The sequence below is a fragment of the Penicillium soppii genome (genome assembly GCF_028829465.1).
Source record: "Penicillium soppii strain IBT 18220 chromosome Unknown utg000002l, whole genome shotgun sequence".
NCBI classification, from domain to species: domain Eukaryota; kingdom Fungi; phylum Ascomycota; class Eurotiomycetes; order Eurotiales; family Aspergillaceae; genus Penicillium; species Penicillium soppii.
In genome coordinates this window covers 117,069-144,753 of record NW_026643232.1, presented here as the reverse complement: position 1 = coordinate 144,753, position 27,685 = coordinate 117,069, and the positions used below count along the sequence as shown (strand labels likewise).

At 50.2% G+C, this 27,685-nt stretch overlaps 10 protein-coding genes across 10 annotated transcripts; 5 read left to right on the top strand and 5 right to left on the bottom strand.

Annotated features, from left to right (window-relative positions):
* Window positions 1–985: 985 nt before the first annotated feature.
* On the top strand, window positions 986–1,392 carry N7529_001384 (uncharacterized protein; the record flags this gene model as incomplete). The annotated part of the gene is made up of 2 exons (XM_057236915.1): window positions 986–1,178; window positions 1,226–1,392. 2 exons carry the CDS (start codon window positions 986–988, stop codon window positions 1,390–1,392), a joined length of 360 nt encoding a protein of 119 aa, XP_057101602.1.
* Window positions 1,393–2,834: 1,442 nt separating this feature from the next.
* N7529_001383 (uncharacterized protein) lies at window positions 2,835–3,119 on the top strand (the record flags this gene model as incomplete). Its single annotated transcript, XM_057236914.1, has 1 exon — window positions 2,835–3,119. One exon carries the CDS (start codon window positions 2,835–2,837, stop codon window positions 3,117–3,119), a length of 285 nt encoding a protein of 94 aa, XP_057101601.1.
* Window positions 3,120–3,834: 715 nt separating this feature from the next.
* N7529_001382 (uncharacterized protein) lies at window positions 3,835–6,648 on the bottom strand (the record flags this gene model as incomplete). Its single annotated transcript, XM_057236913.1, has 4 exons — window positions 3,835–5,121; window positions 5,184–5,837; window positions 5,899–6,365; window positions 6,492–6,648. 4 exons carry the CDS (start codon window positions 6,646–6,648, stop codon window positions 3,835–3,837), a joined length of 2,565 nt encoding a protein of 854 aa, XP_057101600.1.
* Window positions 6,649–7,582: 934 nt separating this feature from the next.
* On the bottom strand, window positions 7,583–8,935 carry N7529_001381 (male sterility protein-domain-containing protein; the record flags this gene model as incomplete). Its single annotated transcript, XM_057236912.1, has 2 exons — window positions 7,583–8,741; window positions 8,802–8,935. The coding sequence occupies 2 exons, from the start codon at window positions 8,933–8,935 to the stop codon at window positions 7,583–7,585; spliced, it is 1,293 nt and encodes a 430-aa protein (XP_057101599.1).
* Window positions 8,936–9,961: 1,026 nt separating this feature from the next.
* N7529_001380 (cytochrome P450) lies at window positions 9,962–11,709 on the top strand (the record flags this gene model as incomplete). The annotated part of the gene is made up of 4 exons (XM_057236911.1): window positions 9,962–10,417; window positions 10,488–11,136; window positions 11,191–11,457; window positions 11,522–11,709. 4 exons carry the CDS (start codon window positions 9,962–9,964, stop codon window positions 11,707–11,709), a joined length of 1,560 nt encoding a protein of 519 aa, XP_057101598.1.
* A 1,059-nt stretch (window positions 11,710–12,768) lies between these two features.
* On the bottom strand, window positions 12,769–16,591 carry N7529_001379 (glycerophosphocholine phosphodiesterase; the record flags this gene model as incomplete). Its single annotated transcript, XM_057236910.1, has 4 exons — window positions 12,769–12,999; window positions 13,088–13,488; window positions 13,547–16,378; window positions 16,456–16,591. The coding sequence occupies 4 exons, from the start codon at window positions 16,589–16,591 to the stop codon at window positions 12,769–12,771; spliced, it is 3,600 nt and encodes a 1,199-aa protein (XP_057101597.1).
* Window positions 16,592–17,911: 1,320 nt separating this feature from the next.
* Window positions 17,912–20,479, bottom strand: N7529_001378 (UNC45-central domain-containing protein; the record flags this gene model as incomplete). The annotated part of the gene is made up of 2 exons (XM_057236909.1): window positions 17,912–20,344; window positions 20,399–20,479. 2 exons carry the CDS (start codon window positions 20,477–20,479, stop codon window positions 17,912–17,914), a joined length of 2,514 nt encoding a protein of 837 aa, XP_057101596.1.
* Window positions 20,480–21,574: 1,095 nt separating this feature from the next.
* On the top strand, window positions 21,575–22,741 carry N7529_001377 (TFIIH/NER complex subunit TFB4; the record flags this gene model as incomplete). Its single annotated transcript, XM_057236908.1, has 2 exons — window positions 21,575–21,620; window positions 21,684–22,741. 2 exons carry the CDS (start codon window positions 21,575–21,577, stop codon window positions 22,739–22,741), a joined length of 1,104 nt encoding a protein of 367 aa, XP_057101595.1.
* Window positions 22,742–23,566: 825 nt separating this feature from the next.
* On the bottom strand, window positions 23,567–24,967 carry N7529_001376 (threonine aspartase 1; the record flags this gene model as incomplete). Its single annotated transcript, XM_057236907.1, has 3 exons — window positions 23,567–24,540; window positions 24,602–24,801; window positions 24,861–24,967. The coding sequence occupies 3 exons, from the start codon at window positions 24,965–24,967 to the stop codon at window positions 23,567–23,569; spliced, it is 1,281 nt and encodes a 426-aa protein (XP_057101594.1).
* A 1,047-nt stretch (window positions 24,968–26,014) lies between these two features.
* Window positions 26,015–27,537, top strand: N7529_001375 (actin-related protein 3; the record flags this gene model as incomplete). The annotated part of the gene is made up of 4 exons (XM_057236906.1): window positions 26,015–26,049; window positions 26,117–26,139; window positions 26,211–26,566; window positions 26,638–27,537. The coding sequence occupies 4 exons, from the start codon at window positions 26,015–26,017 to the stop codon at window positions 27,535–27,537; spliced, it is 1,314 nt and encodes a 437-aa protein (XP_057101593.1).
* Between the last annotated feature and the right edge of the window lie 148 nt (window positions 27,538–27,685).

Genomic DNA, 27,685 nt, shown 5'->3' with positions numbered 1-27,685 from the left:
CTCATCAACCAAGAATATCTTTTTGTATCGTGAATCATGGCTTATTTTGATTTGATTGGATTGCTGACCTACCACGAAAACCTCTAACCAAAATTTGGGTCTCTAACCTAATCGTGTTTCTACTTTTATCAAGTGGCCAAAGACCCTTATCATTTGTGACGGAACGAGCCATATCTTGACTTGATATTGGTCAAGTGTGAATCTAAAGTTACACGTCTTTTGTAACCCTACCCAGCTCCGTATTTCTATGGCTTTCACATCATCTGGAAGGAGGGATGAGGGAGGGGGGTTGGCTACATGGGGGCTTGCAGAGTCACATGCCACATCGTTATAGTCGCGAGACGCCATGCTCTCCTCGCCGAGACTAACTATGCGGAAGTCATTGATCAGTGAACACATACCTGTTTAACACCAACACACGTTGGTGACATGACCGATTTGAAAATTGAAAGAGGAGGCTTATAAGCTCTCATGTTTATCTCGGGGAGGATGGAAGTTATTCCTTAATGACGGTGGCCGTGTTTCTGTTCCCAAAGTTTAGGGGAGAGACCTTCATAGAAGCCGTTGCTACTACGCTTGATTCGTTGATACATGACACCTGCATAATTTGGCCCAGCTACCTTTCTATTGTTTTTTTATCAAGAGTAACCCACTATTGAATCCCTACGTTACTGTGCGTAGCTCGTTAAAGAAGATTTTTAGGATGGCCGGGCCGCTTGAGAACTACTTTAGGCTGGCGGGGTATTATTAGTCTCAATATATGCAAGGAAAGCGCTTCGCCGCAGCTGCGCAATGCTGGTTGCAGGGTTAAAATCAATTTTCTCCCTTTCCATCGGGTTAGCGCCGTGGTCTTTGGTGTGTATAATAAAACCTCCTTTCCCAGTATGCACCAATCCTACCCCGTTCTCATCGTTAGAGCTGGAACTTCAAGCATCATTATCCCCCCGTGCTGTATTTTGCTTTGGAGTCCTTCAAGTTTCTACCCATGGCACTACAAATGACGCCTCTCAACTTCTTGATAGCAGGCTTGAACTTCACGCGGGCTGAGACTGTCGGGGCTGGATTCTATCGATTTGTGATAGACCGCTCTCTGGTCTTGTCCGGCGCAGAAATCATGTCTGAGGCCTGGTCAGAGGTATCATGGTTAACAAAAGCCTCAGAATGGCTTTCACGTCCCGGTGAGGGAATTCAGTTCTCTGCTTTAAAACCATAATATTAACGACAGTCAAAGATGTTCTCGCAATTATCACCGCTTGGTGGATAACCTTCTCCATTGTCATGACAATTATACTTTGCCTTGGATTTGGGCCCGGAGGGATTGTTGCAGGTTTGTCATATTCGCGTGTCGCTCGTTGGGTGACCACCGAGGGCTTCTGCAAGCTGACACGTTAGATAGGTTCCCTAGCGGCCGCTTTCCAATCCTTCATGTATGGTGGATTTACTCCAGCAAGCGGTATCTTTGCAACATTGACTAGTATGGCGATGTTCGGCACATTCATGCCTTGGGCCGTGATACTTGCGTGTACGCTCGCGACTGGAGTTGCTTTCATGGTTTGGAAAATCGGGTTAGGACCACCATGACGGGGGGTTTTGAAGCTGTATTTCCGCACGTGGTATGGTGACTGGTCTTTTTTGCTGTTATGGAACTGGAGGCATGGAAGAGAGGCTATGTATGGGCTTTTGCTTGTTGGCAGGCTTAAAACCCTGATTGGCCCAGTTATATTCTCAACTTCACTTTGAAGTGCCAAACAAAACGAAACGCTTGATTTTTGGCACGAAGTTTCTAAGCCAAAGGACTATTTCCCACATAAACCCCTCGGCGATTTAAAGAAGATGCTTGGAAGTCTGATGGAAATTTCGGGAATGACAATGATTTTGAGGATTGGGCTAGGGCATCATGGCAGGGACCTCCGTGTCGGGTCATCAATAAATTTGCTGTAGGTAGCTAATAAGAGTATGGGATTCATTATTACGATAGTCGAGTAAGTCTCTCACGTTCAGCCTGCAGCACATCGTGGATGTCACGAGATTTGGCTTAGAAAATGGGACGGTAAAGGCGCTGGGTCTTTTCAATGTAGCAATTTAGTGCAAACCCCAAGGTCTACCAATGCCACTGGATATAGTATCGTAAATCTAAACGCAATTGAGAGATCTATTGAAGCGAATTCAAAGGTCACAGCCATCTGACAATTTTGAGACGTCCCCACGCACATGACGCAAAAATGAAGAGCGGTAATATTTGCGGTAGTCCCAGTCAAGATAAGGTGCTCGAGCTTGACCTGTTCGCTTCTAGTTAGCTAGAGGCCGTAGCGATCCCTTGATAGCGATCCCTTCTCGTTGAGCCTCTTGCTGATCGCATATCACAGACAGGGATTGAAGCGAGTTGAAAAGTATGGGAAGCGGTGTTGTGTTGGCAGTGAAGCTAAATCTACCAGGGTTAAAACCCAATCATTTCACACGTACCGAAGGACTAATCAGCCTCATTTGCCAACGAGTCATGCAGCCGCATGAGGGCGCAGTTGCCTTCATGGAAACGAACCGATATTTCCGTAAATCGGAGAGAGGCTGAATTTGCGTCGTCATGAGATCAAACGCCACTCTGCTCTTCTTCTCGGGTTAAAGCGAAGCTCGGTCCATTAACATACAGATGAGGCTCTTCAACAGCGTCTTGGTATTGTTCTAAGTGTACTTACTGGTGGGCGGATCATTTTACCACATACAAAAGCCGGTTTCAAGCTTGCTGCTTTCGGATCTATAAACCGAATTGATTTACCTAGGATCTGTCATCCTTAGATTTCAATTGATGGTTCGTCGAGTATGCCGCCTCTTTGACAATGGAAGATTACACTGTGGCATGGATCGCGCCATTGGCCATAGAATCAGCCGCTGCTCTACAGCTACTAGATGAACAACACGGGGCAACAGCCCGCAAATTTGGCCAAACATTGGTCTACCACTTCGGTCGCATAGGAGGCCACATCGTTGCTATTGCATCCTTTCCTGTCGGCGAGTGTGGAATTGGAGTCGCGGGCACCGTGGCAGCCGAAATGAAACGCGATCTTCCCAATCTAGAGATTGGTTTGCTCGTTGGTGTTGGGTCCGGTATTCCATCACTTTAGTTTGACATTCATTTAGGAGATGCCGCTGTCGCTGTTCCTGACGGGGGTAACTCAGGGGTGATTGGATATGATTTAGTCAAGATTGAGCATGAGGAAGTACTTCGAAAACAACATCTTGTCGTGCTTCTAACTTTATATTCTGGATTTACTTGCTGGCTTGAATCTCAAATATCTCTTTCACATATGAAACGGACAAAGACTGCTACAAAAGGTTCGTTCAGAGTTTTGAAGAAAAGACATAGGAGTTTGTAAGATGCTGACCGTAGACGAGCCACAATTTCCACACTGAGGATCCGACGCCGTCGGCTATCAGCCTCATATGCTTTGATGTTAGGCTTTATTGCACTTAGAAAGCTGTACTTTGCTGCAGAGTTTGAGATTCGACAGTGATAAGACGGCTACACATATGTACGTATGTACCTTGTCCTTTTATACTACATTTACAGTTCAAGTCCATATTCGATAGTTCTCATTCATTTCAAAGCAAAGTCGTTACATATGTACTCATACATTTTGAAAAGCAATCGCCAATTCAGCGCAATGCTGGAAACCCCATAGTAAAACACAACAAAAGTATGGTCCCCGAAGGAACAAAGCTGAGACCCATCCTGACTCCTAAGTAAAAGTGCAAATCCGAAGCTGAAAAGGCTTACAGATGAAAAGCTGATTCGCAATAAAAACGGCAAATAGCAAAGATGAGGGAGATAACAGACCCCTACTGTCCCAGCTGCATATGAGGATCGATATGATCCTGAGGAGGAGCATGCTGCTGGGGGTATTGACTTCCGTGGACCTCCTGGCTGAGTGTCTGCATCAAGTTCTGTTCAGCGGTTTGATCAAAGACAGACTGGCTGGTAGCATCCGGGGGAAGACTAGGCGAGGCGGACATTTCATGGCCTGGTACGGGAGCCCCGTGAGCACCGGCAAGAGCCATCATGCCCTTGATGCCCTCGACGTGGGCCTTGTCTTCTTCGCCCTGCTTCTTCTGTCTCTCGCGGGCTTCCCGTTTGGCTGCCTGGGCGGGAGCACGGGTTTTCAGTTCGCCGGTGACGAATTTGAGATAGTATGGGACCTCGATGCCGCTCTTCAAGAAAAAGAGCTTCAAATTGCGAGCCTTGTCCTTGAGCTGAACCTGGTTGCGGTCTTTGAGTGCTTCGCTGATTGTTCCTCCGGGTCCGAACATCGCGAGAATCTGACTCCAGTGGGGGCCCTTGACGCGGTCCAAACCGGCCATCAATGCATTCTCTTCTTCGGTGGTCCAGGGTCGACGTTGGCTGGGGAGGCCGGATTTGCGGCTGGTTGGGGATGATTTGGCAGATGCAGCCATGCGTGCGCGTTCGTACAGCACTTGGGTGGGCTGTGACTGCGAGTAGTGGGGGATCCCTGGCATGTATCCGTGGTTGGAGGACATTCCATTAGCTCTTGCCTGCATGGCCTGAGCAGCATTGGGGTTGTATTGCTGGAAATTAGCCTGTAGCGGGCTCTGCTGGAAGTTCATGGGAGAAGCTTGCTGAGGTTGGTAGCCTCCAGGTGGTGTAGGACTATGGTGGTATTGGTGGGTAGGCTGCGGTTGCTGCGCGGCGGTGTAGCCGTGCAAATATGGGCTCTCATGCTGACTTGGTGGCTGCTGCTGCTGCTGCGGGGGCGGCGGCGGCTGTTGCTGGTGTTGTTGCTGTTGTTGCTGCGGGGCCTGTTGTGGTGGAGGTTGTGACTGGGTTTGTGGCTGATGCTGAGGTAGAGGCGATGGGCTCGCCTGCGATTGCGTTTGTTGATGCTGCTGTTGCGACTGTGACTGCTGCTGAGAGCGTCGAAGGCCGTGACCTTGGAGAGCAATCTGCGCAGCTCGGGCAGCACGCGCAACGAGGTCGCCATGCATGTTCCGATCCACTGGGACCTCAACTTGCTGGTTCACAGAGAACTGTCCCTGGTGGGTGGTATTGGGCGACTCGTGTGCATCGCCATTTGAACTTGAAGGTTGGCGGCCCTTGATGGGTTTCTTTCCCTAGACACCATTAGCATGAATTCCAAAGTGCGCAAGTTAAAAGTCAGAGGTGGCAAACCAACCTGTTGGGTATTGATCGCATCGAAGTTCTTTGAGATGTAAGAACTGAGATCTCGGAGGAAATCTTCCCAGTGGTACTTATCTGGCAAGGCATTGAGCGCCTCTTCATTGTTGATCTCATTAAGAAGGATGTCACGGCGCGAAGTAAGTCGGTTTACAAAATCCGTTTCAGACGGCGCCAGCTGCCGGGTACCAGGGCGTCTGGCCAGCAACCGCTGTTCCATGTCATCAGGGAACAGGTTGTAAAGTAGTTGGGTACGAGTAAGAGATTTGTTGTGCATGGCGGCGATGAAGGCCTGGGTCTTGAGCTCGAGGTACAAAGCACCTTGGACCTTCAGCAGACGACCTCCTTCAGGGACGAATACATCCAGAAAATGTTCATTTAGATCCGCGAACCCAATTTCTTGAGATCCGAAGATACTGGAGACAAAGGACGCTAGGTTGGCTTTGCGGATCACATCAACTTGAGAAGGATCTGTGATTTCGAGGTCCGATGGCTGGAGGAATGAGTGCTTGACGGTATACACTCTCTTGGTGTGATCGAATAAGGAGCGCATGGTGGCGTAGGCCTGGCCGTTCTCGGAATCAGGCTCGGAAACCATGGCAGTGAGGTCTTGGTAGGTATTCTTTGACAGGAAGGACAAAATCTGCGTAGACTGAGATAGATGGGGTAAGCTTGAGCGTTGGCAAATGATTGGTAAGAAAGGTTGCACTAACAAGGTTGTCCAGAATCGGGAGACTCTGAATCTTCAAGTGGGAGTTGGCCTTTAGGAAGGCAAACCCTCGAGCACCAGGGAAATCGTTAGATGGTGGAAGTTCTTGCGGGCCCAATGCGACCGTCTGTTCTTGGCGCTCAGTGTGGTCCATGATTTCAGAGATAATAGTAGCGACGTCAGGATTGATCTCGGCGTCGCCGTCTTGAGTTGGCGCAACTCCGGTGGTATCGTGCGCATCATGCTGAAGAGGTTCGTTGATGGTGTTGTCAGTTGGCTCAACGGTGTCGATTACACCTTCACCGAGGGCTGATGCCAATTCTTCTTCGATTTTATGGCCAGGGCCATGCTGATCGGCCATCAAGATGGAGTCGGGCAGTGAAATGTCAGCGTCGGGACCTTCGTCCGTACGGCGCTTTTTGGTTGGAGGCGACCCATTTTCCTCGTCGAGTGGATGCGAGGGCTTTCGGTCTTTAAATTAATTGAAAGGGCATAATTAGTATCTGATGCATGGACATTGTCGGCGTGGAGGGTGATAGCTATCGAGGTGGTCGAAGCTCCGCGACGGGATGATCGGAAACGTAAGAGAAGACTTACCAAGATCGCCTTCTTGAGAAGGAAACGGGGGAAAGTCAGATGTTTCTTGACCATCGAAGGATGGCCTCGCGCCTCGAGTTTCGACCATGACGAGGCGCTGCTGGATCGGGGTATCAACTTCCGAGAGCAGAAATGAGGGCTTAGGGGTAGGGCGCATTTGTAGGGCTTGCGAGGGAAGAATGGAGGAGCAAAGGAGGATTTTTCTGCCGGGCGGCGAGCCTGTGGGAAAGATTGGTGGATGCGTGGAGTTAATGAAACAGGGTGCGTGTGGGATCACGTAATAATCGGGTGAATGAGAAGTTCTGGCCTATGGTGCGTGTCAATATATAGTAGTTGGGCGGGGCGTGGCTTTACAACGGAGATATCTCTGCATCGAGATACATCCTAAACCAGGATATGACATAACTACAAGGTAGATTCAGTTGACATGTTTATGATCGATCTTATGATGCTGGAGCTCTAGGTGGGAAGTTATATGAATCTTATAGGCAAACATAAGATGTAAAAGGATTCTGAGCAATGTTGTTCCCTTGAACGAAGGGAATACTATATGCGTAAATTGGTTTGTTCCTGTTCTTCGGTGCTTGGTGATCGGCAAAATTAATACATGGGGAGTTTGATCTGCAGGTCAGTAGCGAGCAGAGTGCCAAAAACCTTTCGAAGTGGCAGAAACGTGAAAATTAGCAAGGTTACGATGATGATAGAGTCGTAGATAGCTCACAAAAACTGTAACGAATGACCGGTGTAAGCTCTCTAGGGCGAGCCTCGATCCGTGTTAATTGAGGCCTTCGTACCAAAGATAAATATAGTAGGAGAAATAGGAGAAGATTCGGCCGGGATAGGAAAATTGAGTAGGAGACTGAGTAGGAGATAGAATTGGGGACATATACGAGATAAGCGGCATGATCTTTCTGGGGCGAGCTGTATTGATTGAGGTTTTAGTACTGGAAGCAATTATGGTAAGAGACTTCCTGGAAAACAAGATATGACATAGAGTAGGGGACATAACAGGAGGGAAGGTAGGTAGGCTGCATGGGAGTTAAGAGAAAGAGGTGACTGCTACTGTAACACGGCTTTCAGAAAGATCACAGCTACAGCAACCACCCATAAAACACCCAAAACATGACTTGAGCAAGGAAACATCGCCTAGAAATATGCTCTGCAAGGGACAGGATCTGCGGCAATCTCACCGCGAGATCATGTCGGTCGCCAAAGCCTGTTGTATACAACTGTAATCCCAGCCGGTCCTTCTCCCCCAGTTCTCGATACAACACGTCTGTTTTGCGTTCGCAAAAGTTGTACGAGGTACCTCCGATAACAAAAATCCGGGCACTGTCGTGGAGGGTGTCCGAGTGCCAGTTCACCGGCATCCACATGGGCTGCAGCGTCCACGGCACGCAGCGCAACTTCATCGCCTCCTCCCAATACGTGCGGAAGCAATACCGTTTGGCAGCACCGCTGACAGCGTGAACGGGGCCAGTAGATCCCCGCGCAAGATGAGCGAGCAGCCTGTCCACGACAACATCCACCGGCACTTCGTCTACAGTAGCCTGGGTGTCCGGGTGTGGCAACCGGCTAGCCATGCGGAAGTGCCACGATGGTGTCAGAAGCAAGGTGGCAGATAGCAGGGTCGATGGTGTGGATTTGGGCATACTGTATCTCGGATAAGGGAAATTCTGGGCTGGGGCGACGATGGAGGGCCGGATGATGAGCAACTGATCATCTCGGCTGGCGTCGGCGAACATACGCATAAGAAGCCGCTCTGTAAGGTGCTTGGTGTAGGAATAAGCCCAGGGGAAGTCGTGCGACAGGTATTCCAACGAGTAGCCATGATCCTGCACTTGCGTCCACTCGTTTAGGACGTCAGTCACCCAGCCGTGTCCGAGAGGGTGAATAGTCTCATCGACATAAACGTCCGTATCGGTTGTCTCTTGGTGTAGGAAGGCGTTGGAGTAGGCGGTCGACACGAACACGAACCGCTTGAGCTTGTTGCACGCCAGCCCAAGGTAGGCCATTCCTTCACTGGCGCGGATGGTGGCATCAGAGAGCTTAGTAAGGGGTTGGACCAGATTGATGGATGAGGCAGCGTGAATGATGACGGTGAGTTCTTGCTGGAGGCGCTGTAACGTCTCGCCATCTAGGCCCATGCTGGGCTTGGTGATGTCCCCATCGAGGACGCTTATGTGACCTTCGAATAGCATTTGAATGTATTTAGGTGGCAAATGCTGTGCCCACAGTGCTGAAAGTCGTCTGTCCAAGAGTTTATGAGAAAGGCAAACGCTTGAATGGAGTATCTTTTGCGGGGCTTACGGCAGTCCACCTCTGCAAAGCAGATAGAGGTGGGCAATAGGAGCTTGGGAGAGTAGACGGTAGGCAATGGCTGTTCCCATGAACCCTGAAGACCCCGTGAGAAACACCACTTGGCCGGCAAAGTAGTCCCACATTGCAGATATTCCGTTCGTCTGGTAACAGATACAATGCCAATCATTTGAATGTTGTTGTTCAGCAGACTTAGGTAGTCAAGTCCGACGCTGCTAAATGATGAGATCAGTAATGTTTTCTTGAATACTTTGTCTGAATGGGAATGTTCTCGGTATAAGAATACCCGTGGACCGTCAGTGGTGAAATATACATATGCAGGGTATTCGTCTATGGGTAGTGGTCAACCTTTCGCGAGGCCCATTCCAAGGTCGTGAGAAAAGTAAAAGTTACGTCAAATTGCCGGAAGGTCCTGCCACATCAGCATCAATGAGGAATTCGCGTATTACCTGACAGGTTTTGCATGGAATCTAGAATACACTAAGGTATTCCTGTTTCCATTTGAGACTATATACATGGTCTACAGGCGATCCGCATTTGACAGTGGCCCCTGATTGGTGGAAACAATTTACCTCGCCACGTGAGACTGTTGAATGCTGAGCAACAGAAAACCAAGACTGTGTAACATGCATGTAAGGCTGAAAATGACCAAGCTCGTGTAACTGTCATGCACAGCATGGAACGCCGTGTGGTATAGTGGGGAATGGTTCTGGTCAATGAGAACAGCCCATGTAGGCATGATAAACATCACCGGCAGGTTCAGTTAACCCGTTAGTTGCTTTTCTTACGCCACAAAATTGGCATTTTACCTGATATCTATCTAGATATAAAGCAGTGCAACCATAAAAGGTACAGTAGATGGCTGCAAAGAACCAGAAGTAGTAGTTCTAGCCCAGTGATGTCAGACTCAAGAGGCCCAGCGTCTCTCATTCACTACAAGCGTCACAGTCGATCATTCCAACTTGAATTATACCCTGACAAAATATTCTTGGCTGTGCAACATTGTCCAGGAGGTGTACTATGGCGAGGAGATTGTTCGAAAGCGGAAATGGATGAACTTTGGCAATACTATTTAGCCAACGGCGCCCTCAGAATAGAAGAAGGAGTGCAGCAAATAACTTGGTCTTCCAAGAGAAGGAAAAAAGAAAACAATGCTTACAAGGCTCACCACCGTGGCCTGCCTGGGCGGGCTTTGGGTCTTCCTCTACACCATTTACCATCTCGCTACACTCTTTCTTCACAGGAGACGCTCCAAGAGGCTTTCCTGCGAGCCATGTCCAGCCGTCGCTAGTGGCCCTCTGGGTATCGGGCTGTTCCTTGATTTGAAAAATGCCCACAGCCAAGGGCAAATAGCGAACAGGGTTCGAAACATGCACCTACAGAACGGAAATACCATTCGACTTGATCCCCCGGGTGGCACGATAATACTCACCTGCGAGCCTGAGAACATCCAGGCCATCCTTGCCTCTCAGTTCTCCAGCTTCGGCCTATCGTACTTCCGTCATAAACAGTACCATCCCTTGTTTGGAGATGGCATCTTCACATCTGACGGGAAGCGCTGGGAAAGCTCGCGGAAGCTACTGCGGCCACAGTTTACACACAGCGAGGTATGAGCCCATCGGATCCAGCTATCCAAAGATTAAGTGGCCAGTTAGTAACCCGCTGTCCGCCGAACAGATACCAGAAATTGAGTGGTTTGACGGCCATGTAAAGCGCTTCATTGGGGCTCTTCCCCCAGACGGCCAGGCTTTCGATTCCCAGAAACTGTTCTTCCGTCTGGCTCTGGATTCCGCGACCGACTTTCTCTTTGGCGAGTCGGTTTACTCTCTTTCTTCTGCGGCATCCAACCAGACTGGAGTTGCCGAGTCCTCTTACAAAGGCCGACAAGGCTTTGCCGAAGCGTTTGACTACGCACAATACGTACTCTTCCAGCGCACAATCGCCCTCCACCTTTACTGGCTGATCAATCCGTCCAAGTTCCGGCGCTCGAACGAAACTGTTCATCGGTTCGTTGATTATTATGTTGAAAAGGCGCTTCGTCAAACGGACCAGGAGAAAGGAGACACCCAGCAGCGATATTGTTTCCTCCAGGCATTAGCCCTTCAATCTAAGGATGCTAAGGTACTCAGGGATCAGATGGTCAATGTTCTTCTAGCCAGTCGAGATGACACCGCCAGTCTTCTTAGCTCCATCTTCTATTTCCTCGCGCGAAACCAGGAGGTCTGGGATAAACTCAAAGCCGAAGTACGGGAGGCGTCAAATGCAAGCCCAGTCACGTTAAAGAAAATTCAGGGCTTACCATACTTACGCGCTATCGTCAGCGAAGGTAAACTCACCCTAAGTTCCATCTGATAATACATTTTTTACTGACCCGTTCGAGCCCTGAGACTATTCCCCCCAGTGCCAATCAACGCTCGAGTAGCCAATCACAACACTACTATCCCCGTGGGAGGTGGACCGGATGGTCGATCGCCCGTATATATCAAGGAAGGCCAGACTGTAGGGTACTCAGTGTGGTCGGTCCATCGTCGAACAGATATCTGGGGGCCAGAAGCCGAGGTCTTCCGTCCAGAACGGTGGGAAGAGAGCAAGCAGAACGCCTGGGAGTTCCTGCCTTTCAACGGGGGCCCTCGTGCTTGTCTTGGACGTGAGTAATAGCCCTGCACCAATGTCCACTTACTGTCATCAAGCTAACCGGATCGTTCGGACAGAGCAATTTGCCATAATCCAGGCCAGCCATCTAGCGTTTCGAATTGCGCAGGAGTTTGAGACCCTGGATAATGCGGATCCCGGTCCAGATCTGGGCACACATCCACCCATGCGACAGACGCTGACAATGTGTCATCAGAATGGTGTTCATGTTCGACTTCACAGGAAGAGGGATTGTAAGTTGGTTTGAGATTCCGGTTGGCCAATAGCGAGCCAGATGATCTCATTTTGGCCTAAGAGAATGCGCTCCGCTTTGTTACATATATGTCTACACATTGTGATTTCGGGTGAGCTTAGCAATGCAGAAGCTTTCGTCGTTATTCTGCACTACAAAACATCTTGTAAGAAGAGTTTCAAACAGCCAGCAAGGGGAAACGGATGAGGAGTGCCCAGAGAATGGGCAAGCTGAGTTCAAGAATACGCATCACAGCGTCGGAACTGGTTGTCATGATTACTACCAGTCGAGGGGGCCACTTATTGCGCGGAGAGTCCCAGGGGCTACGCACCGCTTCAGGCCACATGCAGCAAGTTGCTACCTCTCAACTAGTTGGCGGCTGCAGTGTCCAGGTTCCATAACAAGCGGCTGAATACCAGTCATAATTTATCACTAATCCCTAGTAATCTTCTTGGAATATTTCAGCTGGATGACGGTAGAAGAAAGAGCTGCTTGCTCCCAGGAGCTACAGTTACGTGTGCACTTGAAAACAACTTGATAGACACATCCGGGCTATAAATATTAAATAATCGACCGTCCTCGCTAATGTAGAACTTCGTATTAGGTAATGATGGAACAGTGTCTGCTTCGTCATCGGTTCTTCTTACGGTCTTGGAGATGCTTGGTACGTATTGGGTCCTGCATAGCTCCTGGAAGTCGTTGGCTCTCAAAGGTCCATGTAGCCTGCAGGTCCGTAACAGGGGGCTGAATACTAGTTTTTTTGGGTCATTAAAATTGTAAAAAGCAGATGATGGTAGTTGGAAAAAAGTGTATTGGTGGTCCAGGTGGCATAGCTGAACGGAGGGAAGCCTAATCAAACAGTACAGGACGATAGGCTAGGTACGCCATTTTCTGACTTATGTTTTCCAACTCGCATAGATGGCTGCATTAGAATACCTAGCGAACCAATCAACACAAGTCATATCGACAGCTGTTGAAGCCAGCAGATGCACTATGGACCAAGAATGGAATAAATCACACTCGCACTTCCAGTAATGTGTATATTATGCATGCACAAATGGCAAAACCTAGAGACTAGAGAACAATCGACGGATTCGGCAAGAGAGTGCTGCTAGTGCTCTGCTTCTGCTCCAGAACGGGGACGCGGATAGCGCCCTTCGCCGAATCAGCAGCCTGGTCACTGACAGCCGATGGGTTGGGAGAAGGGCCGGGCGTGAGACCCTTGTTCTGGCGCTGGATGAGACCGTTCGTAATTCCGAGGACGGAGTCTACGATGACGGCGTCGATGCCTTCGGCGACTTGGAACTGTGTTTGGATGAATTTTAGATTGGTTTCTTTGGTTTTTAGGTGTTCTTTTTTTGGGGAGAATCAAGATAAGAGGGTGGAAACTTACGTCAACATTTTCGCCGTCGTTATTGAGTGCTCCGTAGGAAACACAAACGAGGCCGGATTCCTTGACGATGCGAACAAGCCGCGGGCAGAGAACCAGTGGTTCGGCCTGGGTGACGATGCCGAGGAGGTTCCACCGCGAGGCGAAGCGAATAGCCTCCTGCAAGCTGCTGGCGCGAATATCGCCGACCGGGGAGGCGCCAGCGTCTGTCAGGAAGAGGACAGGGATGGAAGGCTGCTTGAAGGACAGCAAAAGGCAGATGTCTGGGTTGAAAGATGAGAAGAGAATATCGCGGCGGCCCGCCAGGTCATAGACTTTTGTTAGGATGGTGTCGACGAAGGAGTTCAGCTCGACCGCGTAGGTGTCCATTTCCTCTTCTTCAGACTCGTGGAGCATGGGGTATTCTGGCGACCTAGGTTAGATCGACAGGTAGCTGTTCTTTGGGATGCGGTGTTAACTCACTCAGTTCAATGTTGAAGCCGACAGGTTCGGGGATCTTTTTGAAGAGCTCTTCTAGGGTGGCGAAGGGGGCTTGGATGTGCTCGCCGCGGGTGTTGCCCTTGAATCCCTTCTTCTTGAAGTCGCGGGTGTGCTTGATCTTCTCAGTCAGCTCGGCTGGGTTGTACTCCGAGCCGCCGACTGACATCGAGCGCTGGCGGGGGCCAAGTTCTGGTAGCTCGCCGGTTCTCATTCCCGGGTGATGCCCCTTACCTAGCTCGAGAAACTGGTCTAGGGTCATGGTATGGACAGGTGCGTCGATGCCAGTCTCGCTGACTAGGAAGTCGTGATATATGACAGGGACGTGGTCCTTTGTGAGCTGTACATCGAACTCGACATATGAGGCACCCAGGTTGGCCGCGGCGATGAATGACTGTACAGTGTTCTCGCCTAGCTGTAGAGAATTGCGGCTAGCCATGTTCTTGCCCAACCCGCGGTGTCCAATTACCATCGTAGAGCTCATCGAGCGCCAGTAGGTCTGATTGCCAGTGATGGACATGTTGGGGTGCGCAAAAGGGGTGATGACGAGAAAATTAAACGTCACGGATCCAATGACCTCCAGAGTATTCGCAGCAACAATGGGAACAGTGGAATCACCCTTAAGGTTGATTCGGTGTGATCCCACCGTAGGCTTGATGCTAGAAAGCAGGGCGACACCTCGGCCGACAACCTTCTCCTTCGATCCAGCGTAGGTAGGGACAAGGTCGAATAGCAGACGCACTTTGCTGGGATCGGTGGTGTGGAAGACAATAGGCTCAGTAGAGATGTTGTCATGCACAGGCAAATCAATCACCTCCGGCTCACCGTGCGCGCCACTGGCCGTGATGACCATGGACAAAGATGTGTCCAGCTGGGTAGCGTGCGCGTTCTCCATAGGAATGCGGTCGAGACTGACTGTCTCGAGCGGCTTACGCATGTCCATGGTACCAAGACTAACTAGAATCATGGTCTCATCCGTGAGATACCGGTGTCCAAATGTCTTGATAGGCTCAGTGTTGCGGAGGCCAGAGATCCCCGAGGTTGGGCCAGGCGCATTGGAACGGCGATCAGTGAGGGATGACTGGGTAGGGGGCGAGGAAGAATCGGAGCCAGTAAGATTAGGAGTAGAAACATTTGGAGTAGAGATCGAAAGATCGAGCTCAATGGCGGGAACTCCGGGGCTCACTTCTGCCAAACACCGGGCAATGTCAAGATGGCCACGCAGGGCTGCATGCTCCTTTGCTGTCCAACCGGAGGAATCCAAGCGCTCGACGTCCGCACCAGCGGCAACCAGCTGCTTGGCCACACCCAAAGCGGCGTCGACACAAGCAATGAAGAGCGGGGTCCAGCCGTATGTGTTTTCCGCCAATTCCGTATTCGCTTTCTGGTGGTGGTTGCCATCGAGCAGAATCTGTGCACACTCGTCATGGCCGAAGCGAGCGGCAACGTGAAGTGCAGTCTCTCCTTGCTCATCCTGGTAGTTGATGTCTACGCCAGCATCCACGAGGAGCTGAACAATATCGATGAAGTTGGCTTTCGTCGCGAGAGCCAGCACAGCACTGGACTTGGACACTTGCTTTCTGATGTTTCCAATCTCCTGCGATCCCTCGTTGCGGTTTTCAGAGTCCAGAAGACAACGGGTGGTCTTAGGATGACCGCCCACAACACTCAAGTGAAGCGGAGCCCAACCATCATTGTCCTGCCATAAAGGGCCGTCAATCCCATCACTGACATCAAACATTTCCCATTCTCTGAGATGTTCAATAATCACCTCACACACAACCTTGAAGCCATACTGGGCGGCATAGTGCAAGGGTGTGCGGCCAGAGATATCCTTGGCCATCAAGGACTCACGCTGGTCTGGTCGTAGCGAATCCAAGAGGAACGAGAGAAGAGTCACGGCTTGATCATCGCGACCCAACTGCTGGGACATATGCTCTTCCTTGACTATAGCTCGGGGAGGCTGAAGGGTGGGAGGCGCCGCAGGAGTGATGTAGCGGGTAGTCTCGGGAGGGAAGTCGAGGACCATAGAAGCTGCGGGCTCGGAGTCACTCGTTGGCTGTTCCCGGCCGATGAAGATGACCAAACGGTGCAGACAATTGCGCTTGTTGATATCATCGTCCTCTTCAAGTGTATCCACTCGGTTCAACAGAAGAGCTAGCACAGACCGGGAACGATGAAGAATAGAGCGCTGAATCAGAGTCCTGAGAACTCTAGGATAGACCGTGTCGCCCGCCTCGTCCGCAGTAGCCTTCAGCGTCTCCAGAAGTTCCAGCAAAACATGAATGTCATCATTGCGCAGCGAATCATCTACAGCAGTGAGAACACTAGTCGGCAAATTGAGATACGGTCTCGAGGCGCCCCTCTTGAGCGACAAAGAAGAATGTGTCGAGCTCGCATCATCAGGCACTTTATCATCGCCCTTGGACTGGTCGGTAATGATAGCCATCCAAGCGTTGATGCGATCCTGAGACTGGAAAACCCGAGAATTGGAAGCAAACGGCGTGGGGTCGACCTTGGTATCCAGATACCGCTTCTGGGCCTGCGCACCAACCTTTTTGTCCAACTTCTTGGTGATCTTCACAAACCCACGTCGATTGACCTCTCCGTACCACTGTAAGCGACGAAGATGGTACCGCAGATCCAAAAGCGCCTCGCGGAGGTCATGGCGATCCTCCGCTTCGAGCGAATGCCGGCCTTCCATGGAATATCCATATCGCTCCTCGAGGAGCTTTAGCCGGCGCGCGAATTCCGCATATTTCTTGTTATAGAAGTAATCGACGTCCTCAACATTTCGGTCGAGATTGTAGAAAAACCCTATATTTACCCAGCCAGACACGCGTTAGACCAAGAATGCAGAGATCACGAGATCTAGAACCACAAATGAATCTTACCAGCTAAATCCGCCTCCTGGCCCGCTTTGATCTGCTCGGCAGCAGACTTGATGAGCTTCTTCAGGGACTTATACTTGATGTATGAGGCGCTCCACTCGGGAACGGTAAACTGGGATAGATTGCGGCCGAACTTCATATTGGCGATAGCAGTGCAACAGCACAAACTTTTTCTTTCCAAGCTCTTTTTCTTTTCTTTCCAAGGTCCAATTGCGTTCAATGGGGGGAATCGGATCAACCTGAATATCACAAGGAAGTGATCAGGTGAGCGGGCGAACGCAGGGAGAAATAAGACACGCCATTGGAATAGGGAAAGGGTAAGGTGAAGAAAGTAAAAGGGACGAAAGAGACCAAGCTCCAAGACCTGACTGTACCTGAGAGAAATGCGGTGATCACACACGCAATAGTAGCAATACAAGGTGTAGGTAGCAAAAAGAAAAAGAAAAAGAGACGTATGAAATAGCTACAAGTATAAAGAGCGTGGACCATGAAAGTGATGTGAGAGGTGGGAAGTTTTAAGCAGTGACTGCAAACCATTTAAAGGTGTGCGTAGCAGATGGATGATGATTTGTCGATCCGCGGGGCAGCTCCACGGTTAGGGTGTTGCAGTCTTATGTAATATTTCTTTTTCTTTCAAGGCTTGTATTGTTCTTTCTACTATGGTTCTATTTATGTACCTAGGAACATCTAGATATTTCTTTGAGTTTCAACTAAACTTTACTAAACTTTGACTCTTGCGGTGTGTGTCTTTTCCATCACTAATGTCCGTCATGCGGAACAATCAAGAGGATCCCAGAACATATGGTGACTGCGAATTAGACCATTGTTACTCCACATAATGCACGCCCACAGGGTCGGGATCGGCATCGGTCTACACACTAAGATCCGACCAGATGCTCCGTTTTTCGCTAATAACGCATAGTAATCGGATATATTGGATTAAGCCCTATACCGCATGACATGGAACAAACTTAATATCCCTTGGTACCTAGGTAGGTACTCCGTACATATGCACTATATCGTGGAATGCGGAGAAATCTCCTTAGAAGCTCCGGAGTCAAAGAAAGGAGTATAACCCGTGATCATATGAAAACCTATAAAGCGCCACAATTTTTGGGGTAACACTAGCTAGGAAAAATATTCTTGTCAGGGACTCATTTGACTAGGAAACAATTCGCAATTTCTATATGCAAAGTCAAGTCGTTTTTGTTTGCACTCAGTGCCGAATTCCATCGTCCTATCCCCTATCCCAGCAATATATAAATAACAAGAAGAAAATCAATCGCTAAATCCATCGCTGTGCTTATGATCAGGAGGTCATCTCTCAGAAACATAAAAAAAAACAATAAATAAAATCTCACGAACTCCGTGAGATCAGCAAATCCACCCCCAAGCCACATGCAAATGGGAAACGTAAAGGAGTTTCTGAAAAATGAAATAATGAAGAGTAACCTGCCGACTACGAAACCAAGGGCTTCAAAGCTTCCACCGCAGCTTCCAGTACCGGCTGAGACTTCGATTTCTTGATGCAAGCGGTGAGAATCGCAATCCCTGCGGCGGATTGAACGGCTGCTCGAGCTCGCGTGCCAATGTCCCCTGTCGCAACGGAGGTGAGATTGCGCACACAGACGACTCCACGGTGAACCAGAGCGTCGTCATCCTCCTGACACAACCCCAGAAGCAATTCCACGCCCCTGGGTCGATCCAGGACAGCAGCGATGGCGGCATCGAACTCCGTCAGCATGGCGAGGGCTCCTCCAGCAGCTCGGCGGGTTGGAAAATCGTCGGCGTCAGTCAGAGCAAGGAGGATGTGGAGACGCTGTGCGGCTTGCTTGGATCCATCTGCGAACTTGATGATGCCAGAGTCGCAGGTCATCAGATTACAGACCAGTTCGCAGGCAGCGCGTTGGACGCGCGCATTGCTAGAAAGAAGTAGGTCTTCCACTGCCGACCAGCCTTCGCGGACTGTGAGTTCGGGGGCGGAAGCGTCATGCGGGTACGAGGCGAGGTTCGTCAATGCGAGAAGACTCTCGAACACGGGGAGTAGGTCGCGAGGTTGGTCGGAGGACAGGGACCCACTATCTGGTGAGGAGAGAAGGGAAAGCAAGGGACGGACGGCGGATGTCACCTGAGGGAAGCCAGATGATGGGAAGACGTGGGAGGGATCAACGGAAATGAGAATGCGGGCCAGCGCATGGGATGCGATGCGTGTCGTTTCGTTCGTGACAGGGCCAGAGCTACTTTGCTTCGGGGCTGCAAGCCCAAGCAACAGCTTTACTGCACCTTGCTGAGCCAGTGCACCACGGGACTTTTGGGGTCTTGTCAGAGCTTGTAAAATCTTGGCTGTGAGTTCGTTGGTGGAGGGTAGAGCAACTCGGCCACACTCAACCAGCAGATTCATGATGCCTGCATCGATGACAGCAGCGCACCGTGCTAAGACAGCCTCTTCCTCATCCCGGCTGTCTGGGGTTGCTGCCTTCTTGGCCTTTTCGGCTGCTGCGTCGGCGTAGTCCTTCAGCTGGGACATCTTCTTCTGCTCTTCGGAGAGGTTGGGTAGGAATTTGGTGATGTTTAAAAAGATCATCAAACCGCCATAGAGTACCGAGGAATCGGCGGTGTTTTGCTTCACCACCGCAAGCAGGTTTCGTAGGAAAGTAGGATCATTGGCGAGTTGTTCTTTGACGGCTGGCTTCACTGAGGTGTAAGCTAATCCTTCGATTGCGTGGGAGCTGTTCTCAATCTTGCTTTCAGACATCAGTCCCATGAATCGGTGAACGAGCTCAGACTCGCTGTCATCCACCAAGACCTTACCGTTACCAGTTGAGGGCTTATCCGGCTCAGACGCCCGGATCTTCGCCAAAGCCACCGCTGCTAGTTCCGAGGCAGCATCACTACCGTTGGTCAAGTTGTGTGACAGCCATTCTCCAAATTTCTTGGAGACGACTTCACGACATGGGCGGTTGATGCATGCTGCATTTAGAAGCTCCAGTACGGGAATGTCAATCTTCTTACTCTTGGCCTCCCGGGTTGCGAGTGGAGTAAGGAATGCCATGAATTCGTCGGACAAGAACAGGTTTGCTGCCGCCGAAGGAGCCACAGGGAATATAGCGGCCAGGGCAGAGAAAGCAACGATCAGATCGTCGACGCGGCCTTTTCCGAGAATAGACATGACCAAGGTCAGAAACTTCTTCTCTCCCGCTTCCTTGGCTACCTCAAGATATTTAGCAGTGGCCAGAGTTGCTTGGCTTCGTACCTCTAGCGGCAGGCGATAATCCAAAGACGAGAGAATAACCTCAAACCCTTCATCGTCAATTAAATGTTGAAGTTCATCAGCATGAACGGCGAGCAGTCTCGTGATTCCTTTCAAAGAACGGCCATCAAGATCATGGCCAGATTCCATAAGCTTGGCGATGAATAATTGGAAAAGTTCACTCTCGCAGTGGGATCGCGTCTCTTCCGAGGTCCACACAGTGGGATCCAGGACCACGGTGTCAAGACACACCGCTGCCCCATCGCCACGGTCATAGATCTCGTCGAAAAATGCGGTGACTGAATTCTGGAGCTGTGTGGAGAAGTATTGCCTCACGCTGGCGTTTTGGCGCACCAGCCCGGAGATGATCTCATCCTGCGTCGTGGACAGGGAGTGCGGTCGCTGTGCAAGCAAAAGTTTCAGGGATTCCAGAGCAACATTTTCCGGGGACTTTAAACCGTCTGTCCGAAGATACGCAGCGGCTTCTTTGCCTGCATTTTCATCATTTTGGGTGTATCGTCGACAGAGGTCGAGTAGTTGGTGACCGTCATTATCTTCTTGCTGTATTTTCAGCAATGCAGCTTTGACCTGCGGATTTTCGGGGGCAATCGAGAGGGCTTCTCGGAGATTCCGGGAGGCAGCCTATTCAAAGGAGAGTCAGTATTCAGTTCACTTCATCTGGCGGGACTCTTGTACCTCTCGGTGGCCCGCGTCGACGAGTTCGACAGCCTCTCGGGCAAGATGGACAGCGCGTTCTTCACCTGTTGCTTGGACCATTGCAGGGTTGCGCAGAGGATTCTGGAGATAGATAATTACTCCAGAGGGGTGTAGAAGTCAAAGCGGAAGAAGAATCCCGGGGCAGCTTTTTTTTTGGAGGGGGAAGTGCGGAGCGGAGAGAAAGATAAAGAGGGAGTGCCGATAATCGCGGGTTTAATAGTTCTGAGAGAACCCGAAGAGAATCCGAGAGAAAGGGAAAAAAAGCAATGTATTTTATTTGCTGAAGCGACCTTTTTCAATTGGGGACAGATGACCAGTTTGCTTCCCGGTCCCCCCCCCTCTCTCTCATATCTGATAATCAGGGTAATCTTACTTGAATGCCATTTTCCTTTCTTCATTATCAATCAGCCTGATAAGACCAACCACATCGCTGACCTTCATCACGTTTTCGATAAGCATACAAATATGATCATTATACCTATACGTATTCATTGCCGTAATTGTAATAATTATTATGGTCAGCTTTGTCTTTGTGCTACTCTCTTCCTTCCAAGGTTTCCGGTCTATTCTACTTTGCAAGTCAATATGGAACTATGAGAACATGATCTTCCATTCAGCCGATCCCACTAGAGAATGCAATAATTGTATCTTGGCGCGTCCAAGGGATACACTGCCAAGAGGATTTCTCTCTTCTCTTTCAAATCGACCGAAACGGAACACACCGTCTCAACAAAAGATTCTCATAAATGCAATGTATTTTCAGTCATTCAGATCTTCAAATGCGCGGTCCACTCCGATTGGCCTCGTTTCCGATTCACTTGAGTCAAAGCGAACGGACTCAAGCTGGATATCTAGGAGAAGAAGAAAGATGAAGTCGAAGTGTACATGTGTAGTTGTCATAACATACAATGCCAAGTGTCCACGTATTGACCACCTAGGCAGGATAAAGCTATAGTACTCCTTATCACCCCGTGACTGGCTTATCATTCCAAGATCGACCTCTATTCTTCCTGGGGTTTGAATATAGAAACTGGTCAAATCAAGCAAAATTGTTCGAAAGGACCATTCTTGATTCCGGTCCCGTCAATCTGGAATTATTCATCAGATATCCCCATCTTATAATGACCAACAACCTCAACGACGCAATCTAGCACAATGAATTCCGTCGATGCCTCCGAGCATTATGAGCTCGGCGCCACAGGTCTGTACCTCTCCAACAAGAAAAGAAAAAAAAAACAAGAGACTGCCAGCTAAAGGCCCTCAGACCTTGCTCCCTCCCTCCTCACAATAGTAATCGACACAAACCCCCACGCCTGGGCTCTCCTCGAAAACTCCCTCCCCCTCACCAAAGCAATCGCCAACATCCTCGTCTTCATAAACGCCCACCTAGCCTGCAACTACGCCAACGAAGTAGCCGTAGTAGCCTCCCACACCCAAAAAGCATCATGGCTCTACCCCTCCCCGAAAGCCGATACCGACGGCGACATCGCAATGGGTGACACCCCGACCCGACACAACAAATACCGACCCTTCCGCCTGGTCGAAGAGCAAATAACGCGCAACCTCCAAGCCCTAATGGACAGTACAACCCCATCGCACCTACAAGGTAACACCTCAACTATGCTCGCCGGTGCCCTGACCCTCGCCCTAAGCCACATAAATCGGCGCACGATCGCCTGGGCCGACGAACACGGCGGCGCAAACCTCAAAGACGCCGCAGCCGAAGGGTCCAGCTCCGGCCCTTCAAACCGGTACTCAGCATCTAACGAAGATGAGCGTCTGCAAAGCCGGATCTTGGTTGTGTCCGTCAGCGGCTCGTCCGACTCAGCCCACCAGTACATCCCCGTGATGAACAGCATATTCGCTTGCCAGCGGCTACACATCCCAATCGACGTGTGCAAGCTCAGTGGCGACGCGGTGTTCCTGCAGCAGGCATCGGATGCAACGAAGGGCGTGTACATGGCGCTTACGGAGCCGCGCGGACTGCTGCAATATTTGATGATGGCGTTTTTGCCGGATCAGAGATCGCGGAGACATCTTGTGCTGCCGACGCGGGTGGATGTGGATTTCCGCGCTGCGTGCTTTTGTCATCGCAGGGTCGTGGATGTAGGCTTTGTGTGCTCTATCTGTCTTAGTATCTTTTGTGAGCCGCCGCCCGGGAGTGATTGCATGACTTGTGGGACGCATTTGGATATTGGGGATTATAATTCTAGGCCGGCTTTGTTGCCCAGGAGGAAAAAGAAAAAGAAGAAGGTTAATGGGGCGTCTGGGGCTACGACGCCCCTGTCTATGTCGACGCCTACGCCTACGCCTGGTTCTTGATTTCCAATTATATTCTGCGGGAACTCCCCAAATTCATGATTTCAGCCTGGTGTTGATTATTGGGGACACAGAAATTGAATTCAGCATTGAAAACAATACGTGTAATACGTTAGAACAGAGAGTTTATCGGACAGCTATCGTATTGCTAGGGTTGAACGAATAGGTACACACAGAACATCGGGGCTTAGGGGGGCTATTCTAAACATGGCTGATGCTTGATCTGGATACATTTATCATTGAAAGCAGAAAGAGCCGCATTGGCGAAACGCTGCTTTTGTCCGTTGGCAGGCGAACTGCCGAGTATGTAGCAGGGCCAGGAATCACAAGGGGAATAGGGTATATCGACGCCGAGAATGGAAGATGGCACGCAATTGATTGAAACATGGCCGGGTTGGGGAGAAGACTGTTTCGTCGATTGATGGCCCAATAGGCGAGGTTGCCAGCGGGAGCCATCCGCTGCAGCATGTTGTAGTTTTCTCCCAAATGCTCTGGAGGTTTCTTTTCAATGTGTCAGCACTTATAATATTTCGTCTGGTCAATAAAATCAAAGAACTCACAAGGGTGGGTGAATTTAATTCTGCAACCTCCTTGGGCGATATTTCCGCGTGTCCCGCGGGACATCAGACAACTGGGCTTAGCCGAATTACTCGACATGGAGGCGAGAGCCTGTCAAGTATGATTAGATTATCACCAATTTTTGTGTTTAAAGACTTACGAATGAGTCGGTGTTATGGGCAAAGTATAGTTCCATGCCAGAGTTATTCTTCTTCACAATGACCACCCCGATGGCGCCAAATAGGACGCTGTTTTGCACAGCGGTAGAATCTAGTAAACAAGATCAGACCAACTTTGAGTCTCATGCAACAATAACAATGACGAAGAAGACTTACTGATGAACTCTCTTCTCATCCAGGATGTGAGTGCCTCCTCCTCTAAAACATGGGTAAACGAGCCGTTGGGGCCCATTTTCTGGCTGTAGTACATCCGCTGGGCGCAAGTGCTTGCCGCAAGGGTCGCAGCTATAAGCTCCCCAGTTCCAGATGTGACGACTGCGCAACAAGTCCCCTCTGGGTCGGTCGGGTCTTCTGGCATGACATGAGTGCCAATGCCAATGAGAGCCGCAGGCCCAACACGACCGGGGTGCTTCAGACCTATGCCGCCAGAAGAAGATCCTGCTGCAATGTTTCCATATCTGTCAATTGCAATTGCGCCAACAGTGTCGGTAATCACATCATCCTCTTTCTTCTCGTTGTCGGATTCGGAGCTCCCATCGGGGAATGGGCCCCCAGGAAAGACGGGCTGCTGAGGCTGCACAGGCTGGTGCGAACAACCAAGCTTGGCCTTCTTCGTTGCTTGCTGATCTGGCGAACTTGCTGATCGCCCCTTCACGCCAGCAAGCGGAGTGAGGGGTTTTAGCACTTTCAGTTCTTCTTCTGGTGTCTGCTCGTGGGCATTGAGATTGCTTGAAATATAAATCTCAGGGTTTTTAGCACGGTCGAGGCATTCGAGGCGTTCAATGCGATCTTCTAGGGGAGTCAGAGGTCGGCGACACCAGGGATCGACCATTTCTTTATGGTGGTCACGATCGTAATCATTGGATTCCGCTGCCCATGATTTGTATCTTTCTAGAGATGCCGGCGTGATCAAAGCTTCATCAGGCACGAGAACTATACCATGCTTCCATGCAAATTCCTTGGCACCTTCTCCAGCAATGAAATTTGGAGGCACTCTTGACATGCCTAGTGGCACGTTGGCCTGGTCGTAGATCTTGCGAGCTAGCATGATTGGGTTCTTCACGTCTGATAAGAATTTGAGTTAGCAAGGCCGCAGGATATCCAATTTGAGACAATATGATCTTACTTGGCACAGCTCCAGCTGCTCCGCTATGTCCGAAATGATCGACAATCGAGGCATCGCCCTCGACAACACCTTTCGCATTCAAGTTGCTCCCAAATCCTGCATTCGTGATGGGGCAGTCTTCAAGGGTCATTAGGGCTGCTTCAACGGCGTCGACTGCGGTGCCACCGTTGCGCAAGAATGCCATGCCCTTGATGGCAGCTCTGATTCACGTCAGATGTCAGAGTTTGCTAAATCCACTAGATCATAGAAGATTCCTTACGTTTCGCAGGCCTTCAGATGCTTGAGCTCATTATCAACGCTATGGAAACCCGCCCCAGCATGAATGAAGATACCACACTGGCCGTTGTGTCTGTATGTTTGTGCCATGGTAAGAGGTAGGATCAAGGTGCCGCGAATGTAAGAGTTCGAGTCTATCCGAATTGGATTGTGCGTGATCGGTTGCTCTCAGGACCGTATCAAAAATATGAAATCAAGACGTGCCCGTACGTGAGCGAGTCCTGGAATCACAAGTCAGAGAAGTGCGAACGATCGGGTCACGATCGGGTCATAATCAGACCAGGACAAAGCTAACCAGCGATTCAAGATGTGCTGGGATGTCTATAGCGCGTTTCAAATGTGCTGTGGAGCCAAATTTGCGTCGAAGTATCAGATTGCCCAATTCGCAGTGGGTAACAATAAGTTCTCGAACAAGAGCAAGGTAAGCGGCTCCAATGCGGTGTTTGCTTGTGAAGGCCCAACTGGACAGAAAGATTTAAGCCTTTCTCAGGTTGAACTACCACAGGGAACCAATGCTCCAATGCAATGGCAGACTTTGGCACAGGCAACGAAGCGAGTGAAGAGAGCCGGTGATGCGAGCAGACACGTGGGGCAGAGGGGAAAGATACAAGGAACGAAGGAGGCACAACACCTGTTCTAATCATAAAAAGAATGATACAATTGGGAAGAATAATAAAGGAGTGTCTTAGGGATGGAGACTGTAGAAATGAACTCGAAAGATAGAGAGATGGAAGAATTTATCGGAGCTCGTTGGAGTCGTTCCTGCCATTTTAACTCAGTTTCCTAGTTAATTTCGTAGAATTTTCAAAGTCACGAGACTCGTAGTTTTGATTTGATTCTCTCAGAGTTCAAATCCATGCATTGTCAAGATTTTTATTCAATGTTGTAGTTGATTTTGATCTTCGGCACATGAGGTCGATGTTGAACTGCCCTTAGGTAATCTGAACACCTCCGGACATCCTGGGCACCTTGCCCCCCCCCCGCCTTGTCCTACTTCTCCTGGTGTCTCTAAATTAAAGACCATTTCGGATACAATTGACTAAGGCTGTTTGCCTTGTTCTATTCTCATTTTATTGCCCCATATAGGATTGCATTCAACGCCCTACTGCCTCCGGATCGATTGCGTCCAGGCCCGTCATGGCGTCCCAAACACCAGCCGTTGTCATGGACAAGTAAGCTCATAGCCGCAAAGAACCCGAAAACCAAGATATTCGATGCTGACTTTGTGTTTTTGTTCAGCGGAACTGGCTACTCCAAGCTTGGTATGTGTCGTTGAGCGTGGTTGAGGAGACTCGCGATCATGGATTAGGCTGACATGCTAACTTCACTCCAGGCTTCGCCGGCAACGACTCCCCCTCGTTTGTGTTCCCAACCGCAATTGCAACCAAGGCTGCTGGAAGTGCTGGAAGCTCCGCAGGCCGACCTGCAGTCGCAAACAAGCCTTCGTTCCTCGGCGGCGGAGGTGGGGCTAGCTCCAACCTGTCCGCGAAGCGTGGCACCGAGGACTTAGATTTCTTCATTGGTGATGAGGCTCTGGCTGCTGGACAAGGCCCGGGATATGGCGTCAACTATCCCATTCGCCACGGACAGATCGAGAACTGGGACCACATGGAGCGATTCTGGTCAAACTCCATCTTCAAATACCTGCGCGTGGAGCCCGAAGACCACTACTTCCTACTCACCGAACCTGTAAGGCGAAATCGTGCACCGCCAACGACCTGACTAAATTTGGCATAATATCTGACATTGCTGAATTATAGCCCCTGAACCCCCCCGAGAACCGTGAAAACACCGCCGAAATCATGTTCGAGTCGTTCAACTGCGCCGGTCTTTACATTGCCGTCCAGGCTGTCCTTGCCCTCGCCGCGTCATGGACATCCTCAAAGGTGACAGATCGCTCTCTGACCGGAACTGTCATTGACTCAGGTGACGGTGTCACCCACGTTATCCCCGTCGCCGAAGGTTACGTCATCGGGTCCTCTATCAAGAGTATCCCAATTGCCGGACGAGACATCACATACTTCGTGCAAAACTTGCTACGTGACCGTGGAGAGCCTGATAGCAGCTTGAAGACAGCAGAGAAGGTCAAGGAAGAGTACTGCTACGTGAGCCCGGATATTGTCAAGGAGTTTGCACGTTACGATCGCGAGCCGGACCGCTTCCTTAAGCACACTGTCACTGCGCCAAACGGGCGGAGTGTCAACATCGACATTGGATATGAACGATTCCTCGCCCCAGAAATTTTCTTCAACCCCGAGATCTACTCGTCCGACTTCCTCACCCCCCTTCCCAATGTCGTTGACGGTGTCATCCAATCCTCCCCCATCGATGTCCGGAGAGGTCTCTATAAGAATATTGTGCTATCCGGTGGTTCTACTTTGTACAAGGACTTTGGCCGTCGCCTACAACGTGACATTCGTCACTTGGTGGATGCACGAATCCGTGCCTCCGAGGCTCGCAGCGGTGGCGCACGGAGTGGTGGTCTCGATGTTGCGGTCGTTACCCACAAGCGTCAGCGTCACGGCCCCTGGTTCGGAGGTAGTCTGCTGGGTCAGACGCCTGAGTTCCGAAGCTACTGCCACACCAAGGCGGAGTATGACGAGATAGGTCCCAGCATTGTGCGGCGCTTCGCGCTGCTTGGTGGCCCTGGAAGTTCGTAAGGAAAAGCCGTGGATCTCATCAATAGATGCTTGTCAATCGATGTAGCTCAGCCTTTTGTTCATAGTCGCCAGTTTTATCTCTTTTCTTTCTTTTACCTGGTGGTTTCCCCTGTATTTTCTCTCATCAAAGCGGCTCTGCGCCATTGTG